At 35.9% G+C, this 22,251-nt stretch overlaps 1 protein-coding gene across 4 annotated transcripts in view; it reads left to right on the plus strand.

Moving 5' to 3' along the window:
* PPHLN1 (periphilin 1) overlaps positions 1-21,114 on the plus strand; it is a 141,949-nt gene extending 120,835 nt beyond the window's left edge. For all 4 annotated transcript variants that reach the window (XM_082849942.1, XM_082849944.1, XM_082849941.1 and 1 more), the window contains one exon: positions 18,546-21,114. In XM_082849942.1, coding sequence (XP_082706068.1) covers positions 18,546-18,740 — 195 coding nt within the window. In that variant the 3' untranslated portion in view covers positions 18,741-21,114. The remainder of the gene's footprint in view (positions 1-18,545) is intronic.
* The last annotated feature ends 1,137 nt before the right edge of the window (positions 21,115-22,251 follow it).

Consider the following 22,251-nt stretch of genomic DNA (forward strand, 5'->3'; position numbering starts at 1 on the left):
TTTAGTAGCTAAGATTTTATTAAAGAATTTGAGTCAGATCTTGGAAGCCAATAGGATGATGGCTTCTGTGAGCAGGAGAGTTTAGAATAAAAAGACTAGAAACAAAACAATTAGAAAGAAGGCTACTGTGTTATAAAAGAGTTGTATTGGTTAGGTGCACACCAGTATTGTGACTATAGAAATAGCACAATCAAGAAATAAGGAGGTATACAACAGAGTCAGATTTCAGCACTATGGTACTTCCTAAAGTGTGTAAACAGTCCCTTTTAACAGTAGAATACTTTAGCAATTAATTTTTATAGATGATTTCGTGTTTTCTCAGGCAGTAAGTCCTAACCTTCAATATTAATTTCTGGCCTTTTAATTACTATAACATGAAGCACACTGAACCCTCAGAGAGTGAAGCCACATTTTGATATTTATGCTTTTTATTTGACATAGGACACTGAAAATATGTATGGGGGAAGAAATGGTTTAATGCATTTTTCCAGGATGTGTTTGTATGAAAAACTTGTGTCTATGTTGTATCAACATGAGCACATGAGAATCTTGAATGAAGTAAGGTTAAAGGGGAAACTATAGCCTACAGTTTCTTTTGGCTCTTGTAGTAAGGTGGCCAGCCTTTTGACCATTATTTTATCTGAAACAATTCAGTGTTCAGTGCTGCTAATCCAAAGAAAGATTTAATGTCTGGTTTTCCCCTTTATTCTTACCTAAAATATACTGATCACTCCAATTTTAGTGACTTTTGCCAGCTAAAAAAAGTTATTAATTTAAAAGTACAGTTTTAGTACTTTCATTTTTATCCTCATAATTTCAAATAAATAGAAATATTTAGTTGTATTGTGTAATAGCAGCTTACCACAAATTAGAAATACGTAGTCATATTCTGTAATAGCAGCTTACCCCAAATTATCTGTAAACAGAAAATTTCATTTGACTGGATTCCTATCTCAAATCCTTGGCTGTAGCTAAATTCCATCTTCAAAAAGGCTTTTTTGAGGACCAGATTTACATCTTATTTACAAAAATTTAATAACATCAGATAACAACACATGGTCCTTATCTTGAACATAAAATGGAAGTAATGGCATAATTGGTTGATGTAATGGTGACAGCATCATGATTCTAGCATGTGTCTGTTCATTTGTGTGCACAGTATTGTTATAAGTGTGTCTCTGATTCTTGGAAGGTACTTCAGTATCATTTGAGAAGTCATTAGTAGTTTTATTTGTAATGTCAAGTAGACATATCAAGACTAATTTTAAATCACATGCCAATTACTCTGTAGACTTTGCTGTTAAATGTATAGACTAGAAAATATTTGCAGAGAGACCTTGAAAATATGTATTTCCATTCATATGTAGTGGGATTTATGGACTTTTCCCACTGTACATAATATAAATACCTTCAGAGATAACAGTTAAATAATAAATTATTTTAAACATTCATTAATTTTAACCTACTTTTAATATACCAGTTACTGCAGTTCCTATTTTTAAAATGAAGCTGTGCTATTTGTGTTAGTTATGAATAATTCCTTTCTTCTGGAAAGAAAAAAGGGCACATATTAGAAGTATTCAGAGTGGTACTATATGTTATCTAATTGAAAAGCTTCTCTCTGGTAGAAGTACAATTAAGTAGACTGATAATATTCTATTTCTTACATTTGCATATGATGAGTTGAAAGCAGATACATTGTTTTTTTTTTTTCAGTAGGAGTAACAAAAGCTGTATTTTCAATGGAACTCCAAGGATTGGCAGTTGTTTAGTTTTCACCATGAAACAGTATAGCCTGTCTTCAACTATGTTGGATAAAGCCTTGTGAAGCACCTTTTTGATAGGTTTGCAACTGTATTGAAGAGAAAATAGATTTCTACGATCACCTTGGCACTCTTGCCAGTGTGAAAGCACTGCTGATGAGCAGATATGCTGCAGTGCAGGTATAACTGCACAGGTCTTTGTGGCTTGCAGATCGTCACCCCAGCCCAGAAGGCCAGATGACATCTACTACATGCAGCAGGCTATCATGCTAGGTATCTGGAGGAAGTTCTCTTTGGTTGCAAGTTATAAAATCCACTCAGACTACCTTTAGCAAATAAAGGGGAAGTATTGAAAGCTTATGGGGATTTCTCATGAAATACAAGGCAAAAACCAGGTTTAGAGCCTGGAACTGGAAGTTCCAGCCAGTTCCAGGAAGTTCAGGCAGTTTCTGAACTTCTTCCTTAATTTTCCTTCTTTCTCCCCATGCCTCCCTCTCCACCAGCTGTCTACTTTTCCTGTTCCTTGGCAATGCAGCATCATAAACCCAATTCATAATCTAGTACGCCCTGGGATATGTCTTTCACCAAAATCCCTTAAATTTTATTCTATAAATATATATTTTTCAATTGGAATATAATATAAATATAGCTGCCAGAGGCCTCTCTCAGGATGGGGGTCGGGGTGGGGGTGGATAAGGTACAGCTAAGCAGAAACTGCTGAAGCTGCCAGAATACTGAAGTTATAGTTAATTCTGACCACCTCTAGTGTGTCCAACCCCTTCACTGGCACCTTCTGGTTCAGCGACCTCTTCATAACCCCCACTCCCATTACCTTCACTAAAAGAGACTATGGCATACATTTTAAGTCTCCCAAAACTATTAGCAAGGACTTCTTATCTTGAGCTGAAAATTCACAGTACCTTGATACTGTAACGAAAATGAAAGTTTTTCTAAACTGCACTACATACAAAATATTTAAACTGTCTAGTGTCGCTGAAAACAGAGGAAAAGAAAAAGTAGCACAACAGCACATATGTGCTGAACCATAACTTAATTTTTTCAGTGTGAGACATGGGGAAATTTCACAGTAGGAAAAGTAATTTCCCTTAAAATCAACTTTACAGTATAGAATTTTAATGTTGAAAGAAATGGGATGATAGAGTGAATCACATAGCAAAAAAGGTGCACTGAATCACCTGGCAAAAAAGCTAGAGAAGAACTAGCCTCCCCTGTAGAATTCATTGAAAATGTCCCATTTCAGCCATAAAATGCTCTTTAAACCAACAGCATAAGTAGTTTACAGAACAGTAGTGCTTTTTATCAGCATGGGGAAGATGGCTGATCTATTTTTCATAAATTTATTTTAGTGGCATCCCTGAAACTGTATGGAAAAATGACCCAAGTTTCAGATTGCACTAGGGGAATGACTTATAAAGTATTAGACATGAAGCACACACACAGAAATAATGTCTCATTTTCTTAAGATAGTTAGGAATCTTGATCAGATGACCTGCCTTCCAGGTCATCTTTCTTTACACCACTCTTCAAAACCAAGCAGATTAATTTATCTTTGCCAAAGATTTAATCTCAGTCGTGGCTTTATTTCTAATTTTGGATTTAAATAATTCTCATGGGTTATAGCAGCAGTATTGTAAAGGTTAAATTAGAAACCTAGGCTGTGAATGTTAGTCATACTTCTTGCAACTGTGAACTTTAATCACTCTGCTTCAGTATTTTTGTAAAATGAGGATAGTCCTGGTACATAAAATAATGTAAAAAGCCTACGAGAAGATGTTGTTAGTGACTTAATGTTTCTAATATGCCAGTAATTTCTAAATGCTGTTACGTTTAAACAAACAACTAAAAGAAGCCTTTAGAATTGTAACCCATAACCATTTCTAGTCATAGAGACGTTTGCTTAGGATGCCTCCCCATTTTCTTAAAATTCTTCCTGCGTAGTGAGCCCTTCCTGATGGCTCACTGACTGGGCTTAGGTTCTGAGTCGTTCTTCCATATCTTCATAAGGTTAAAGCAACCTTACTTTTGGATTCTCGCCGACCTCTTTTGTGAGAGACGATCCAGGAGGAAGGGGGTGTGGTGGACGGGTCATGAAGTAGCTAAGCTGCTTCCTGCTTAGTCACTCCTAACGGTTTCTCCTGTCAGAGGGTTACTGGGTGGGTGGAGGTTGCTCCTCTTATTTCTCTCAAACCAGTGTAAGATTTTTCGCTTATGGAACAAGCTGTTGCTAATTGTTTACTTTCTTTTAGCCTTATTCAAATCTAAAATCTGACCTTTTGTAAGGCAGGACTTTGTACTTTTCTGATTGATAATGTTAAATCATTTGAGGACTAGACTAACCTCATGAACAATTTAAAATCTATTAATTTCTAAAAAGATTTATTTGGAAGTAATCTTAGTTAAAATAAATTTTCTTTGGAGAACACTAACTTAAACTGTATGTTAGGTTTTTCTTTTGGTTGTATACTCATTAGCTTCCTTTAATTTTCAACTAATAATTTCTTTTATAACAAATAGCTATATGTTAAAAAAATCAGCTCAGTATATACATGAGAAATTTTACATTTGATTTTTTTATTATTATTCAAGGGAAATACTTTCTAAGTGACAAGTATCTTTTAAGGAGCTGACTTGTCATCTTAACCTGTGATCTGTTTTCACGGTGATGAACGTTTTAGACATTAACTTGGGAAAATGTCTAAATTGAGCCTATCCTTCCTGGCCTTTATTAAAGAATTTTTATTGTTTTTAGACCTGAGAATATTAAAAGCCACCAGATAAATTTGGTCATTTTGCAAAATGCTTATTGTTAACCATTTTCTCAGCAATTGGAATTTTTAAACCTATTTTATTTAATTGCCTTTTATCTTCATTATGACTATTTTTCTTTAGATATAGCCTTTTGTTTTTTTGGCTTCTCGTTGTGGAGCACAGGTTCTAGGTGTGTGCGCTTCAGTAGTTGTGGTACACGGGCTCAGTAGTTGTGGCTCGCGGGCTCTAGAACGCAGGCTCAGTAGTTGTGGCACACAGGCTTAGTTGCTCCGCGGCACGTGGAATCTTCCCAGACCAGGGCTTGAACCCGTGTCCCCTGCACTGGCAGGTGGATTCCTGACCACTTCGCCATCAGGGAAGTCCCTAGATATAGCCTCTTTATAAAATGTTTTGAATCTTAGAATTTCTTTTCTTAAACTGGCATTGAGCACCAAATTACTTTTCCTGGTCTACTGAATCAGATTTGAAGGGGATATTGGTAATGAATACATTCATTTTCCTCTAATCAGCAATCTTCAGAGGTTTGTTTGTTGTTTGGTGAATAAGGAAAAAATGTCTGCAGTGTAATATAAGTTTGTCTACAATGTAGTATAAGTTAAGTCCAAGGAGAAGTTAAACCGTAGGCCAATCATAAGTTATTTCAAGTCCAGTCTGTTCATGTTCGCTCCATTTGATTCTAGTCTATCCATTAGCCATCTTTTCCAAATCTTCCCTATCTTCCAAGATTCATTCTTCTTTCTATGCTTTTTTGTTTGCAATCTTCCAGGATTCCTGAAAATAGCCAGCATTCTAAGTGCTTTTAATCCTCCCCCTCTCCACTCATTATGATCTTTTCTTTGGAATTATTATAATATCAATATTTTGTGTTTGTCTTATGGCATTTACTGTAAAGACATACCTTGTTTCATTGTGCTTCGCTTTACTGGGCTTTGCAGATATTGCATTTTTTACAAATTGAAGGTTTGTGGCAACCCTGCATCTAGCAAGTCTGCTGGCACCATTTTTCCAACAGCGTTTGCTTGCATTGTGTCTCTGTGTCACATTTTAGTAATTCTTGCAGTATTTCAAACTTTTTCACTATTATTATATTTGTTATGGTGATTTGTGATCTTTGATGTCATTATGGCAAAAAGATTATGACTCACTGAAAGCTCAGATGAGGGTTAGCATTTTTTAGTAATAAAATATTTTAAAATTAAGGTATATACAATTTTTTAGACATAATGCTATTGCACACTTAATAGACTACAGTATAGTGTAAACATAACTTTTTAAAATTTATTCTTGGCTGTGTTGGGTCTTCGTTGCTGCGCGTGGGCTTTCTATAGTCGCGGCGCATGGGGGCTGCTTTTCATTGTGGTGCGCGTGCTTCTCATTGCAGTGGCTTCTCTTGTTGCGGAGCAGAGGCTCCAGGCACATGGGCTTCAGTAGTTGTGGCTCGCAGGCTCTAGAGCGCAGGCTCAGAAGTTGCTCCTAGACATGTGGGATCTTCCCTGACCAGGGATTGAACCGGTGACCCCTGCATTGGCAGGCAGATTCTTAATCACTGCGCCACCAGGGAAGTCCCAGCATTACTCGTTTTTTGAAGTGTAGTTGATTTACAATATTGTATTAGTTTCAGATATACAGCAAAGTGATTCAGTTATATATATATATTTTTTCAGATTCTTTTCCATTATAGGTTATTACCAGATATTGAATGTAGTTCCCTATGCTAGGTAGTAAATCCTTATTGTTTTATCTATTTTATATATGGTGGTGTGTATCTGTTAATTCCCTCACACACACCCCCTTCCCCTTTGGTAACCATAAGTTTGTTTTCTATGTCTGTGAGTCTGTTTCTGTTTTGTAAATAAATTTGTCTGTATTATTTTTTAGATTCCACATATAAGTGACATAATATCTATTTCTCTGTCTGACTTACTTCACTCAGTATGATAATCTCTAGGTCCATCCATGTTGCTGCAAATGGCAATATCTCAGTATTTTTTATGGCTTAGTAGTATTCCATTGTAGATATATACCACATCTTCTTTATCCATTCATCTGTTGGATGGACATTTAGGTTGCTTCCATGTCTTGGCTGTTGTAAATAGGGATGCTATGAACATTGGGATGCATGTATCTTTTCAAATTAGAGTTTTCATCTTTTCCAGATATATCCTCAGGAATGGGATTGCTGGATCATATGGTAGCTCTAATTTTAGTTTTTTAAGGAACCTCTACACTGTTTTCCATTGTGGCTATACCAGTTTACATTCTCAGCAACAGTGAAAGAGGGTACCCTTTTCTCCTCATACTCTTCAGCATGTATTATTTGCAGACTTTTTAATGATGGCCATTCTGACTGGTGTGAGGTGATACTTCATTGTAGTTTTGATTTGCATTTCTCTAATAATTAGAAATATTGAGCATCTTTTCATGTGCCTGTTGGCCTGTGCGTTTTCTTTGGAGAAATGTCTGTTTAGCTCTTCTGCCCGTTTTTTGATTGGGATTTTTGGGTTTTTGATATTGAGTTGTATGAGCAGTTTGTGTATTTTGGAAATTAACCACTTGTTGGTTGCATCGTTTGCAAATGTTTTCTCCTAGTCCATAGGTTATCTGACATAACTTTTATATGCACTGGCAAGGCAAAAAAATTAATGGGATGTGATATTTGCTTTATTATGATGGTCTGGAACTGAACTCGCAATATCTCTGAGGTATTTCTGTATTTTACCTTGCCTTATGGTTATCTTAAACATATTACTCTTTTTTATTAGAATCTAATTTCCTTGGGCAGGGTCTGCTCTATTACTGACTAAATCCAGTGCCTTGCACATAGTAGGTGAGTTCTAGTTGACAGGCACAGCTATCTGTGATTCAAATTTATATCTGCATTTACAGATTCATTAATATCTGTAATTCTCAACCCACTTTGATAAGATGCAAAGTTCAGTACCCAGAGTCCAAGCAAAACAGAGATCCATCTTCATTTGTAAGCTGAGATGCCCAGACCCACATACCCATCATTAGGCCTTATTTTGCTTTAGATCTCTCTTTCCCTTTAGTATTTTATTATAAAAATTCCAAGCATAAGGAATTATACAGTGCAAACCCATATACTGATCACCTAGATTCTCTAATTAATATTTTGTTTTATTTGCTTTGACATATCTATCCACGCTTCTGTTCATCCATTAATTCATCTTACTTTTAGGTGCATGTCAACATATGTTGCCCATCTCAGTACACTTCACACCTAAATACTTCATGTATGTCATTAACTAGAGTTTAATATTTGTGGCTTTCCCCCCCTCTTTTTAAATAAATAAAATATTACAGATGTAGATAAAGCCCCTCGCAGATCCCTGCTGGCTCCCTCCCTTCTCAGGGTTGTCATTCTTATGTATTTTTAGTTTATATGTATGTATACCTAAACGAAATAAACTTTTAAAGACATGCATAAATGGTATCTCTAATTTCCTTTGCAACTTTTTTTGCTCAGTGTTAATTTGAGATTTGTCTTGTTCCTGTATTTAATCTCAGTGGTCCCTGGTTTTGGCATCAGCGAAAAATTTTGTAGACTCTTTGGAATTATTTCTTTTATTTTTGTCTGTTGAGTATATTAGGATTGGAAGAACCAATAAGCTGGAAAGGATAAAATGAAAACCATTTAAATATTAACCTTTGATTGAATAGTGTTAAGTTTATAAACTGATCTGTATTTATGGATGAGAATTCTACAAACATTAATTGCTAAGGTTTTTTAGCATTTAACTACTTTATCATTAATTTTGGACTTTTTTATGTGGCTGTAGTAGTTGTACCCACATATTGAATGTAGGCGGTTGAGATCTAATCCATGTATTCATAATGCATTTCTTAGCAACCATCAGTGTTCTTTTTAGGAGCTGTGTTTTTAAGAGCCAGTGCAGCTTTGAGGAGGATGTTTCAAAGATATCTTTTTCTATTAATAAAGGAGCAACATAGATGACAATAATTTTGATACCTTCTGCATTACCACAGACCCAAATTAAAAGGTTTAAGTTTGCTCCAGTATTTAACATCAGTATGTTGTCACTTTTTTCCCAGCCTCATCAACACATTAGACATTATGAATGTTCCCTTGTATATTAAGCCTCAATTGGAGTTACTTTTTTTAACTTACATTTTTATATGAATTTTACCAAAAGATTATAGAATATTTCACAGGTACTAATATTTCACAGTGCTTATTTAAAAGTGGTAAAAGCTGTTATTTCTACTTTAATGGTAAAATAGTTGCAAATATATATTAATTAATTTACCAGGTCAACACTTGTCACTTCACCCTTTTTTCACTGCTCAATTTCCTATAACAGCACTGCTTAATAGAATTTTCTCTGACGATGGAAACGTTTTGTATTTGCACTACCCAATATGGAAGCCACTGAAGTGCAACTGAGGAACTGAATTTTTGATTTAATTAATTAAGATTTAAAGTTAAGTAGTCACATATGGCTAGTGGCTACTGGATTGGGCAGCATAGCTCCATAAGCTCCACCAGCCCAGTAAACTGCTTCTGCAGTTAACCACCTACTCCCTAATTTCCACATCCGATGAACATGTTTTGTTTGTCAGCTTCTTAAACCTTTCTCTGGCATTTGATTGACTGTGTCCTTATTTTACAAACTTTCTCCTTTATTCTCTCCTGGTTCTTAGTCTTCCTTATTGTCACTTTTAGGGTTGGTATTGACGTTTTTAGATGTCTACTTTGGGCTGTCTTTTGTTCTTACGCTACACATTCTCTCAACTGACTTTAGCTATTCATTCAGCATTTACTGAATATCTACTTTATCAGATACTGGAGCTGGAAAGAACTTATCCCGTTCTTCAAGGAACTCCCATGGCCTCAGCTGGCACTGGTGCTGAAAATGATCTCTCTCTCCCCCTCTCTCCCTCCTCTATTTCTTTCTCCTAAAGTCTAGACTCAGTACTCAACTTCCCTTTGATAGGTGCCTCAATTACATATTAGGTACTGACCTTATCTCCCATTCCCAATACCCTCCCCCTTGAAATAAATTAAAACCTTCCACCCATTATTCTTTTTTTTTTAACCTCTTTTTTTTTTTGCGGTATGAAGGCCTCTCACTCTTGTGGCCTCTCCCGTTGCGGAGCACAGGCTCCGGATGCACAAGCTCAGCGGCCATGGCTCACGAGCCCAGCCGCTCCGCGGCATGTGGGATCTTCCCAAACTGGGGCACGAACCCGTGTCCCCTGCATCGGCAGGCGGACTCTCAACCACTGCGCCACCAGGGAAGCCCTTAACCTCTTTATTGGAGTATAATTGCTTTACAATGGTGTGTTAGTTTCTGCTTTATAACAAAGTGAATCGGCTATACATATACATATATCCTCATATCTCCTCCCTCTTGCACCTCTCTCCCACCCTCCCTATCCCACCTCTCTAGGTGGTCACAAAGCACTGAGCTGATCTCCCTGTGCTATGTGACTGCTTCCCACTAGCTATTTATTTTACATTTGGTAGTGTATATATGTCCATGCCACTCTCTCACTTCGTCCCAGCTTACCCTTCCCCCTGCTCGTGCCCTCAAGTCCATTCTCCACGTCTGCATCTTTATTCCTGTCCTGCCCCTAGGTTCTCCAGAACCTTTTTTTTTAAATATATATTCCATATATATGTGTTAGCATATGGTAATTGTTTTTCTCTTTCTGACTTACTTCACTCTGTATAATAGACTTTAGGCCCATCCACCTCACTACAAATAACTCAGTTTTGTTTCTTTTTATGGCTGAGTAATATTCCATTGTATATATGTGCCACATCTTCTTTATCCATTCGTCTGTCGATGGACACTTAGGTTGCTTCCATGTCCTGGCTATTGTAAATAGTGATGCACTGAACATTGTGGTACATGACTCTTTTTGAATTATGGTTTTCTCAGGGTATATGCCCAGTAGTGGGACTGCTGGGTCATATGGTAGTTCTATTTTTAGTTTTTTAAGGAACCTCCATACTGTTCTCCATAGTGGCTGTATCAATTTACATTCCCACCAACAGTGCAAGAGTGTTCCCTTTTCTCCACACCCTCTCCAGCATTTATTGTTTGTAGATTTTTTGATGATGGCCATTCTGACTGGTGTGAGGTGATACCTGATTGTAGTTTTGATTTGCATTTCTCTAGTGATGTTGAGCATCCTTTCATGTGTTTGTTGGCAATCTGTATATCTTCTTTGGACAAATGTCTGTTTAGGTCTTCTGCACATTTTTGGATTGGGTTGTTTGTTTTTTTGATATTATCATATTCATATTGCTTCTTAATTACTCTGAATTAAGCCTCTTTCTTTAACACATCATGTGGCATTCATAGTTCTGGTTCTCAGGAACCCATTTCATTGATTCCTAACCATTATCTCCCTGATACATCAAAAGGATCCACTTCCTGCTTGTAGCTTTTTACTCATTTGCTAATTGTTAATGTATAAGTTGACATCTAAACTCCTTGAAAGAAAGCTCTTCATGACCTACTTTGAGGTTAACATGCTTTAACTACGCCAAGCCAGTTGAGTTTCCCCAAAATGCTATTTCCTTTTCCTCCTCCATGTTTTCCTAGTGAGAACTCCTCATGTTTAATCAGCTCTTGAGATGGGAAATGTGGTCTTCACATTGATTTTTTTTTTCAATGTGCATGTGATTACTGTCAGCAGAAAGCAAAGGACTTGAGATAAAACTAAAACCAAAATAAAAGCATTAATGATAAAATTTTAACTGTAGTCTTTGATGTTAGAAATATAATTAGATGTTAAACATTAAAAAGAAGTTACAATATCATTTTCTAATACTCCCTTCTCTAGGCAAAGTCAGAAGAGTGTTTTTCCTCTTTCAGTCATCAGCATCACTATCTTTAACATATATTAAATGCTTCCTACAGAGCAGGCACTACACTGAGTGCTGTTTATTATCTCAGTCCTTACAACAGCGTAGTTAGGTCTGTAGATACTGAAACTAAGGTACAGAGGGTACCTAACGTTTCCCCTCTTTTTTTCATTTGTGTGATTCTTCTCAGTAGTCTGCCAAAGTGGCCTGTATCATTTTGCATTCCCACCAGCAACGAATGAGAGTTCCTATTGCTTGCATTCTCACCAGAAATTGGGGTTGTCATTGTTTTGGATTTTAACAATTCTAATAGGTGTGTAGTGGTATCTCATTTCATCACTGTTTTAATAGTCAATACCCTTAATGACATATGATGTTGAACATGTTTTCATTTGCTTATTTGCTATCTAAATGTCTTCGTTGGTGAGGTGTCTGTTCAGATCTTTTGCCCATTTATTAAATTGAGCTTGTTTTTGAGTTTTAAGAATTCTTTGTATATTTTGGATACTAGTGCTTTGTCGGATATACGCTTTGCAAAGATTTTTCTCCTAGTGTGTAGCTTGTCTGTTTGTTCTCTTAACATTGTCTTTCCCAGAGGAGATGTTTTTAATTTTAATGAAATCCAGTTTTTTTTTTTCTTGGGACATGCTTTTGGTGTTGTCACCTAGATTTTTTCCTCTGTTATCTTCTAAAAGTATTATAGTTTTGTATTTTACATTTAGGTCTATGATCCATTCTGAGTTCATCTCTGTCTAGATTTTGCACATGGATGATCAATTCTTCCAGCACCATCTGTTGAAGACTATTCTTTCTTCATTGAATTGCCTTTGCTCCTTTGTCAAAGATCAGTTGACTGTTCAACTGTATGAATGTATTTCTGGGCTATTTATTCTGTACAACTGATCTCTTTGTTCTTTTGAAAATACCATACAGTCTTGATTACTGTGGCTTTATAGTAAGTTGAGTGTCAGTTCTCTGACTTTGTTCTTTTTCTTCAGTATTATGTTGACTCTTCTGGGGTCTTTTACCTTTCCGTATAAACTTTAGAATCAGTTTGTCAATATCTACAAAATTACTTGCTGGAATTTTTGTTGTGACTGTGTTGAATTTATAGATCAAGTTGGGAAGAACTGATTTCTTAACAATACTGAATTTTCTTATCCATAGACATGGACTATATCTCCATTTACAGACATACCTAGGAGATAGTGCAGGTTCAGTTTCAGGCCACCTTAATAAAGAAAATATCACAATAAAGCAAGTCACATGAATTTTTTGGTTTCCCGATGCATATAAAAGTTATGTTTATACTATACTGTAGTCTGTTAAGGGTGTAATAGCAATATGTCTAAAAAAACAATATACATACCTTATTAAAAAAATACTTTATTGCTAAAAAATGCTAGCCTTCAGTGAGCCATAATCTTTTTGCTGGTGAAGCGTTTGAGGTATGGCATGAATTACCAAAATGTGACACAGAAACACAAAGTGAACAAATGCTGTTGGAAAATGGTGCCAATAGACTTGCTTGATGCAAGGTTGCCACAAATCTTCAATTTGTAAAAAACACTGCAGGCACTGTAAAGTGCAATAAAGCAAAGTGCAATAAAATGAGGTATGCTGGTATTTATATCTTCTTTGATTTATTTCATCAGTGTTTTATAGTTTTTCTCATATAGATCTTGTATCTATTTTGTTAGATTTATACTATACTTAGTTTTTTTGGTGCTGTGTTTTGTTTTTAATTTCAAATTACAGTTGTTCATTTCTATTATCTAGGAAAGCAGTTGACTTTTGTATATTAACCTCGTATCCTGCAACCTTGCTCTAATCACTTATTAGTTCCACTAGTTTTTTGGTCAGTTTTGGGATTTTCTACACAGTCATGTCATCTGCAAACAAAGAGAGTTTTATTTCTCCCTTCATCATTGGTATACCTTTTCTTGTCTTACTGCATTATCTGTGTTCAGTATGGTGTTGAATAGGAGTTGTAAAAGGGGATATACTTGTCTTGTTTCCTGTCTTGGGAGGAAAGCATCTACTTTCTCACCATGATTTAGCAGTAGGGTTATTGTAGATATTTTTTATCAAGTTGAGGAAGTTCTCCTCTATTCCTGGTTTGCCAGAGACTTTTTGTTGTGAATGAATGTTGGATTTTTTTCAAATGCTTTTCTGTGTCTATTGATATGATCATGTGATTTTTCTTTTCTAGCACATTGATGTGATGGATGGCATTAACTGATTTTCAAATGTTGAACCAACCTTGCATACCTGCAGTAAATACCACTTGATTGTGATGTATAATTCTTTTTATTGTATTTTAGATTTCAGAATTTTTTGGCATCTGTGTTCATGAGAGATACAGGTGTGTAATTTTTCTTCCTTGTAATGTCTTTGTCTGGTTTTGGTAATAAGGTGATGCTGACCTTATAGAACAGTAGGAAATGTTCCCTCTGCTTCTGTTTACTAGAAGTGATTGTGAAGAATTGATATCATTTTTTCTTTAAATGTTTGGTAGAATTTACCAGTGAAACCACTTGGGCCTAGTGCTTTTTGTTTTGGTATGTTATTAATTGTTAATTCAATTTCTTTCATAGATATAGGCCTATTTATATTATCTATTTTTCCTTGTTTGAGTTTTGCTAGACTGTATCTTTCAAGGAATTGGTTCATTTCATCTAATTTATCAAATTAGTGCACATAGAGTTGTCTCAATATTCCTTTATTATAAATGCCTGGGAGGTCAGTAGTGGTGACTCCTATTTCAATTTTGATATTAATAATTTGTATCTTCTCTCTTTTTGTCTTGGTTAAGCCTGGCTGGAGGTTTATCAATTTTATTCTTCTTTTTAAAGAACCACCTTTTGGTTTTATTGATTTTCTAATTTTCTTTTCTCAATTTCATTGATTTCTGCTCAGATTTTTATTATTTTCTTCTACTTACTTTGCATTTAATTTGCTCTTTTTTTCCTAGAATCCTAGCTTATTACATTGTTTATTTTATATCTTCTTTTCTTTTTTTTTTTTGGCGGTACGCGGGCCTCTCCCGCCATGGAGCACAGGCCCCGGACACACAGGCCCAGCGGCCACGGCCCACGGGCCCAGCCTCTCCGTAGCAAGCGGGACCCTCCCGGACCAGGGCACGAACCCGCGCCCCCCGCATGGGCAGGCGGACCCCCAACCACTGTGCCACCAGGGGAGCCCTATCTTCTTTTCTAACATACTCATTTAATGCTATAAACTTCTCTCTAAGCACTGCTTTTGCTGCATCTCACAAATTTTGGTAAGTTGTATTTTCATTTAGTTCAAAATATTTTAAAATTTCTGATGAGACTTCTTTGATCTGGGTGTTATTTAGAAGTATGTTGTTTAATCTCCAAGTATCTTGGGATTTTTCTAGCTCTCTTTCTTTTGATTTCTAACTTAATTCCACTGTGATCTGAGAGTATACTTTGTATGATTTCTGTTCTTTTAAATTTGCTAAGGTGTGTTTTATGGCCTGGAATGTGGTGTATCTTGGTGCACGTTCCATGTGAGCTTAAGAAGAATGTGTAAAGTCCAAGAGTGTGTCTGCAAGGGCCGTACTTACTCCGGAGGCTCTAGGGGAGAATCTCTTTGCTGGCCTTTTTCAGTTTCTGGAGGCTGTGTGTACTCTTTGGCTGGTAGCTCCCTCCTCCATCTTTAAAGGTCATCACTCAACCTCTATTTCTGTGATCACATTTCCTCTCTTTTTCTGCGTTTCTTTTTAAGGACTTTTGTGATTATATTTTATTCACCTGGATAATCCAGGATAATCTCCCTTTCTCAAATCCTTGACATAAACATATCTGCAAAGTCTCTTGTACCGTGTAAGGTAACATATTCCTAGGTTCCAGGCATTAGGATATGGACATCTTGGGGATGGGGTGGGGGTGGAGAACATTATTCAGCCCACCACAGTAGTAGAGTCAGGATTTGAACTCAGTCTTTCTAGCTTCCCTGTCACCTTCCACATCTAGTTATCTCCTTTGTGCTGTGTTTTACTTGTCTGTGTTTACCTTTCCCATTAGGATGTGACTCTCCTGAAATAGGACACATAGGATTTGAACCAAATTAGTTCAGATAAAGGAAATTATATGGAATGTTGAGGTATCAACAATAGAGAAAAATCATTGTTTTTGATTCCTCAGTCTTTTAAGGCTGTGTGCATGTCTGACTTTTGCAGTTTATCCATGTACCTCCTAATATTAATATAAATTATAAATTAAATATTAAGAAAAGTATATGCCTATTTACCTAAATTTAAGTAGCTTCCTGTGGCTAATGGCTCTGTTATCTCTATCATTCCACCGAACTACTCTTAGTAGTTGTAGAGCTGTAATATATATGCTAAAGATGGTTTGTCTGAAATGAAAATTCTAACAACTCATTTTGCCTATTTTGTTTTCTTTTTTTGTGGGAACAGAGGTAAGGTCTACAATGATATATACATTTTAGAGGAATTTTATGTCATTATAAGTATGTAGTTTGTTTTGCCAGATATTCTTCTTTCAGTCACTAGACAGCATAATTAATAGTAAAAAGCCTTGGTAGTTTATTTTATCATATCCCTTTATTCCTAGAAGCACTTTATGAGAATTCAACTATTAACACAGACTACTATAATAAGGGACTGTGTGAAAGCACATTTGGATAGTGTTTTCATTATGCTGGCAAACTTAACTATGTTTCTATGCAGTGTATGTGAGCCCCACCCAAACTTTAACATGTTTCCCATTTTGATGAGGTCCAATCAAGGGAAAATGCAACAACAAAAAATCTTCCTGTGTGGCCTGTAGATATCAGGTCTGAAGATTATTAATGCATTTCCAGCTTGGGACCATAAGCAAACAAACTCTTCCACAGATAACTACACCCTTCCTGTTTGGGATTGAGTTTACTGTGGAACAGATTTCGGAAATATGTTTCTGACCGTTGTGAATTTTATTTATAAAAGTTTGGAGGGTGAGGTTCTTCCTTTAACAAAAAACTGATTATTTCCTGTCTAATGCCCAACCATTGCATTTTAAGCAGTCTTTTTAGAAAATCTACCCTGTAGTAGAGAATTACATTGCTTTGGGCAGTTCTAGTTGTTCTTGTCAACTAATGTACAAAAATTTGTCTATTTCAGTGAATAATTCAAAAAGTATTTACAATTAAAAAATAAAACAGAACCTTTAAATGCTTGCTTGTATTATCTTGTCTCCAGAGTGACAGTAGTTTGCAGTTTAAATGTATGAACACATTTTAATATGGTTTTACTTTTGATATGCAAATCTGTAGTACATTTATGTTCTGTAAATATGCTAAACAAAGAGTTACAGTTTAGGTAAAACAGCAGATTTACATTAAAGAATTTGCAGGTTAATTCACAGTGTAACCTTATCCTCATCTAGTTACATCTGCTATAAAGAAGCCTATAAAATTTAGGCCACCCACAAAGTGGTCTTCTGAGGCCTGTGGTTGGTGTTAGAATGCTGTTATTATGTGGCTTGACTGGTTTGGTAAGGAATTTACCTTCCCCCATGGGGACTGCATTGGCTTCATTAGGTTAGGTACTCTGTGTTTGTTAGGCCAGTTCCTGTGCTCTATTGCCTTGACAGCCTATGTAATATCATGTGAATGGTATACTGTTTCCTAAGTTGGTTTATTAGAGTAGTTAGTAATATCAATTCTGGGTCATGTAAACCTTAAGATAAACTGGAGTAAATGTTTGGTTTAAATAGTTGGATTAAACTTAATGGCTATTAGTAAATTTCATCACTATTTAGAAAAAGGGGTGTGTGTGTGTGTGTGTGTTAGTGCTAAGATGGAGAAGGCAGCTGAGGGTTTTATATATTTTAATTTCTAGGTCATTTGAAAAACTTATTCTTTTTAATTTGGGGCTTGTGAATAGTTTTCAAGAGCAAAGAAGTGAATTTAGTATAATTTAGCAACCTAGTACTGATAGTCAAAAATAAATATTCTTCTTTAAATAGCTATTTTAAAGGATAAAAACAATCTTGCAGACATTTAAAAAATATTAGCAGCAACCACCACAACTAGCAGTGATCACTTGAGGAATGAAAACTATCATAAGCGAAGCAGTGTCTCAAATTACTTCTTTCTAAGGTTTTAAAAAATGAATAAAATCCTTTTTCAGAGAATAAACATGTTATGTTGATTGTTTTTGTTAAATTTGGAAAAGTTAAAATTAATGTGACAGTTCTTTTAAATCAGACAATTTGTATTTCACTTAATTTTCATGAAGACTTAACTGTAATATTTCCTTAAATACATGAATTGCAGAGTATGAAAAATAGCATAGAAATCTAAAATGCATTTTGTGACTGTAAACTGAAGAAATAACGTTTAGTCTGGAGAAAATTTAGCAATTTTTGGACAGGAAATAATACCTAATTGCCATTGATAAAAATTATATATACATATTAAAGTAAAATAGTATAATGTATACATTGAGGTGGAAAAAATATATACATATATACACATGTATACATGTGTGTATCTATATATACATATATGTGTACACACATGCATGCATGAACATGTACGTGTATAACATACTGTTTTGATCTTAACTCTGCCTTGGTGATTTTAATTATGGTTAAATATTTATAACTTGAAAAGCTTTTTTCAAATAAATACTTTCAGCCTTCTTATAGTTGTTTTTTGTATACTAAACAACTTTAAATTTGTCATCTGGTCATGATTCAAACAAATAATCTGAAGTTAGGGGCTTGGTAACTTACTTCTTCCAAACAAGTAAAGAATAAAACCATCAACGTGCCTTACCTAGCTGGCATTTGTTTTCAGTTCTTCTCGTTTCTAGTCTGATGTCCTGTTAGTAGACTGCCTTATGCTTGACAAATGCCATGCCAGATTTCCATAGTCAGTGATGTGGTGTATCAGTGCTTTTCTACTCATTCAACTCGTCAGCAAATCTCAGAGACAGAGGTTTAAATGGCCTTTGGCAGTAGTGTATACTCAGAGCCAAGAGAGGTTCAGCAGTATTGTGTCTCCCTTTTAGATTTTTAGCACCATAGTTCTGCCAGCTGAATCAGCTCAATGTTTGGCTAATTATTCTTAGCTAACCACAATGTATTTCATCTTTCTAGGTTTACCGACAAGACTGTGAAACTTTTGGGATGGTTGTGAAAATGCTGATTGAAAAAGATCCTTCATTAGAAAAGTCTATACAGTTTGCATTGAGACAGAATTTACATGAAATAGGTGAGCGGTGTGTTGAAGAACTCAAGCATTTTATTGCAGAGTATGATACCTCTAGTCAAGATTTTGGAGAGCCTTTTTAGATTACCTGCTCAGGCAAAAAAAAAGTTTCTAGATTTTTCCCCCCCTGGATTGTGTAAATCCTTAATATATGGAATTTTTGTGATGAAGAGAAATACTTTATGATAGTGACCGTATTTCCAATATCAAATAAACATCTAAAATAGTCTAAGATATTTTAATTAGAATTTTTTTTTATCTACATGTAGAGCTTCCTAATCCATACTTATCTTTTTTTCCCTCCTAAAGTGATGGGTCAGTTAATTTTTCAAGCTTTCTTGAAAATGCAGTCCTGGAGAGCAGCTTTCTGCACTTACTCATGTCCTGTAGTCTTCCTTAGTTATGCGATCATTTGTTTGGTCACACTAGTGTAATGTATAGGTTAGAGACCATTCCACTTAAACATTTATAGTCTTTTTGCATTTCATAGTCAGTGACACCATGTGAAGATGTTAGAATCCTGAGGCGATTTTATTGACTTGTTGCTTGCTTATCTTAGGCTTTGTAACTTTTAATATGTTTAAGTATATTACCCAAGTAAACTGAATACTTTGTTATCTTAGAGAATATTTGCTTTGAGGATAATTCTCATTGTGATAAAACAGAGCACTTAAATCTCTAAAAGTCACCCCATAATAAAATCCTGTTTTCCAAGTAAATAAACTCAGTGTCTTCTATTAAAATGGTCCTGAAACTCCTGACTAGTCTCACTGATGTGTGAGTTTTAAACAATATCATATATAAGACTAAGAGAAGGGGCAATTCAAGATGAAAGATGAGGCCTATTTTAAAGTTGAGATTTCTTTAAAACTTTCTAACCAGAAGAGAAAAATTTCCAATATGGGGGAGTAGTGGAGTTTCATTTTTTCCGTAGGCCCATATTCCCCATCTCAAGAAAGAAGGTGATTGATGACATATCCATAATTAAGCCATTTACAGATTATGCCTTTGTTAATCTCTGTTTGTAGTCTAACAGATTGTTTGTTCTGCTGCCCTTTTAAGGGATGCATAGCCCTCTAAAAGTGTTCTTGAACGAAACAAAGCAGAGTAGGCTGTAAGCCTAGCACAACTACCCTTCACCAAGCAGCCTATGTAAACAGTCCTTCATGAGCGAGCCATCCAAATCACGGGTTAGTTAAGAATCTAACTGGGACAATTAGGATATTCCACTCATTTCCTGATCACTTCCAGCTGCCCAGTGGCATTTAGCCAAAATATGTAATTTCATGGCATGTGTTCGGAAACCTTTAAAAATGTTTGTTATTGCTACCCAACTTCATTATCCTCCCATCCTCTTTCCATTTCCACTCTCTTCTCACTTGAATTCTGGCATTATTTTTAGTGGCCTCTATTGATTATATCCAGAGAGCTACCCCGGAGTAGATAAAAATTATATTAAAAGTGAAAATAGCAGTGTAAATAGTTGTAGTGGGTCCTGTAATGCGTGCCTCAAAATATGTATTATGCCATTCCACAAATTAAAAAACTAATTGAAGGCAACAATTATTAAGTTTCCTATATGAGACCACCTTGAATTTAGATATTGTACATAAGCCAGAACTAAACCCTGCGTATCATCTTTGCTAGTCTTCCCTAATGTGAACAGTGGTTTTATCTGTTATCCACACTAGAAAGACTAAGAAAGTAGTCTTGTTTCTCTCTTGCGCCAATGTTTTTCTTCTTAAATATTCTAATTTCAGGATTCATTTCCTTAAGTCAAGATGTCACAAGTTTAAAAATAAAACTTGAGACTCAACTACCTTGAGGCAAAGGAGTTGTTCACTTTGTTGAAATTCATTAAACTAGAGAAGTTTTACTCACAGATGCATTTAAATATAGGTTCAACAGATAATTCCTTTTCCCCTTTCCCCAAATTACATTCAACATTTAAAGCTATTTATAGCTTGCCATCAGCATTATTCTGGTAGGCTTGTCAGTGTTAAATCTGTTTTATTTTTAAAGCTTTTTAAAGTCTTATTTTAAGATAGATGAATTCAGATAGTGCCAGAGTATGTATGTTGCAAAATGTTCTTGATTAAAGAAATTTGTTTGTAAATGATCCATTGTTTTTGAGTATGCCCAATTCCTGTGATAAAGGTTTCACTGTCTTACCATTAAGCCTTGATGATCAACAGGGGAAGAGCAGATATTGTGAAGCTTTTTGTGAATTTTAAAAGTGCAAAATAAAGCAACTGGGTTTAAATAATTAGATTGTCTTTTTTTTTTTTTTTTTTTCCTTAACAGGCTTAGAGTGTTTTGCTTAAATGTAGATTTTTATTACTCTCTACAGCAAGATTGCTCCTGACTCAGCAGCAGGATGGAGGAAGTTTGAGAAGCTATTAACTTTGGTGACTTGGGGAGTCTCCATATCTGAGAAAGCAGTTAAGCGAGATAAGATTGAGTGTACAGTAGTGCTCAATAATTGTGTAATTAGGAATCTGAGTTTCAGAGAATTACAGAATTAAAATCCTCTGTCTTTATAGTAACCTCTGGCGGACAGGAACCACACTGTCTCTGTGACCCCAGTTCCTAGCACAGTTTGGAACGTTGTAGGTCCTCCTAGTTTTTGACGCTTCACAAAGGAAGTGGCATTTGATCCCCCGGGTCTTGGAGAAATAGGACTTATTCAGGGAGAGAAGGAAAAGTATTAGAAGTTCAGGTTGGGGAAGACAATAGGGGACGAATGTAGGAAAAGGTAGGTTGAGAGCAGAATATGAAGGACTTTGAATCCGAAATCTCCTACTTAAGAATAAGGTTTTAAAATAATTACCTTTGTATTTATTCTTGCCAAAAATGTTGATTTCTCACAGGCCCCCAGCCCTGAGCCAATTCACAGACCCAGAACCTCATGAAGGAAAGGGAGGGCAGATCCCCTTAAGAAAGGACTGTGCTACAATGCCAAAATATTGTATAGTGGTTTCAGCTTCATTTCACACTTTTTCCCACGAGGGATCCTAAACTCCTAGGAAAACGCTGACAGTTTTTTGGCAACAACTTTGGAGATGGTGATCTGGTCATTCCTGAAATATTCATGGTGGACAATATTCAGTGTTTTGGGCAGCCAGCCACCCAAGCGGCATAATGTCTGTCACACTGCTTATGCTGGCACCAGCACCTCCAGTGAGTAATGGCCACATTCTGCTTGTTAGACCAAGGTTTGTGGGTTAGCATCTCCTTGCCAGTTCTCTTGAGAGCACTGATGGTACCCAATTCAGTGACAAAGAAAAAAGTGGTGGGGCGGGGGCAGCTAGTAAAACTAAGGTATAGTTAGCAGAATCTATTCTTCCCTTTTTCCGTGGTAATGGAATTGAAATTGAGTCACATGACAGCCTAATTAGAACTATATTTGCTGTGTCCCTCTTGTTACAGTTGTGATCAGGTGACTACTGATTTTTTTTTGAGTGGAAGTGCTGCTACTTCTGGGCTGGGACCCTTAGGACAGTGGATGTACCTCCTTCATGCTCTCTCTTATCCCTTCCCTAAAGTAATAGGAATAGCAACCCAGCCTTGAATTGTTGCAGAGCCACAAGATAG

This window comes from Leucopleurus acutus (genome assembly GCF_964270905.1).
Source record: "Leucopleurus acutus genome assembly, chromosome: 11".
NCBI classification, from domain to species: domain Eukaryota; kingdom Metazoa; phylum Chordata; class Mammalia; order Artiodactyla; family Delphinidae; genus Leucopleurus; species Leucopleurus acutus.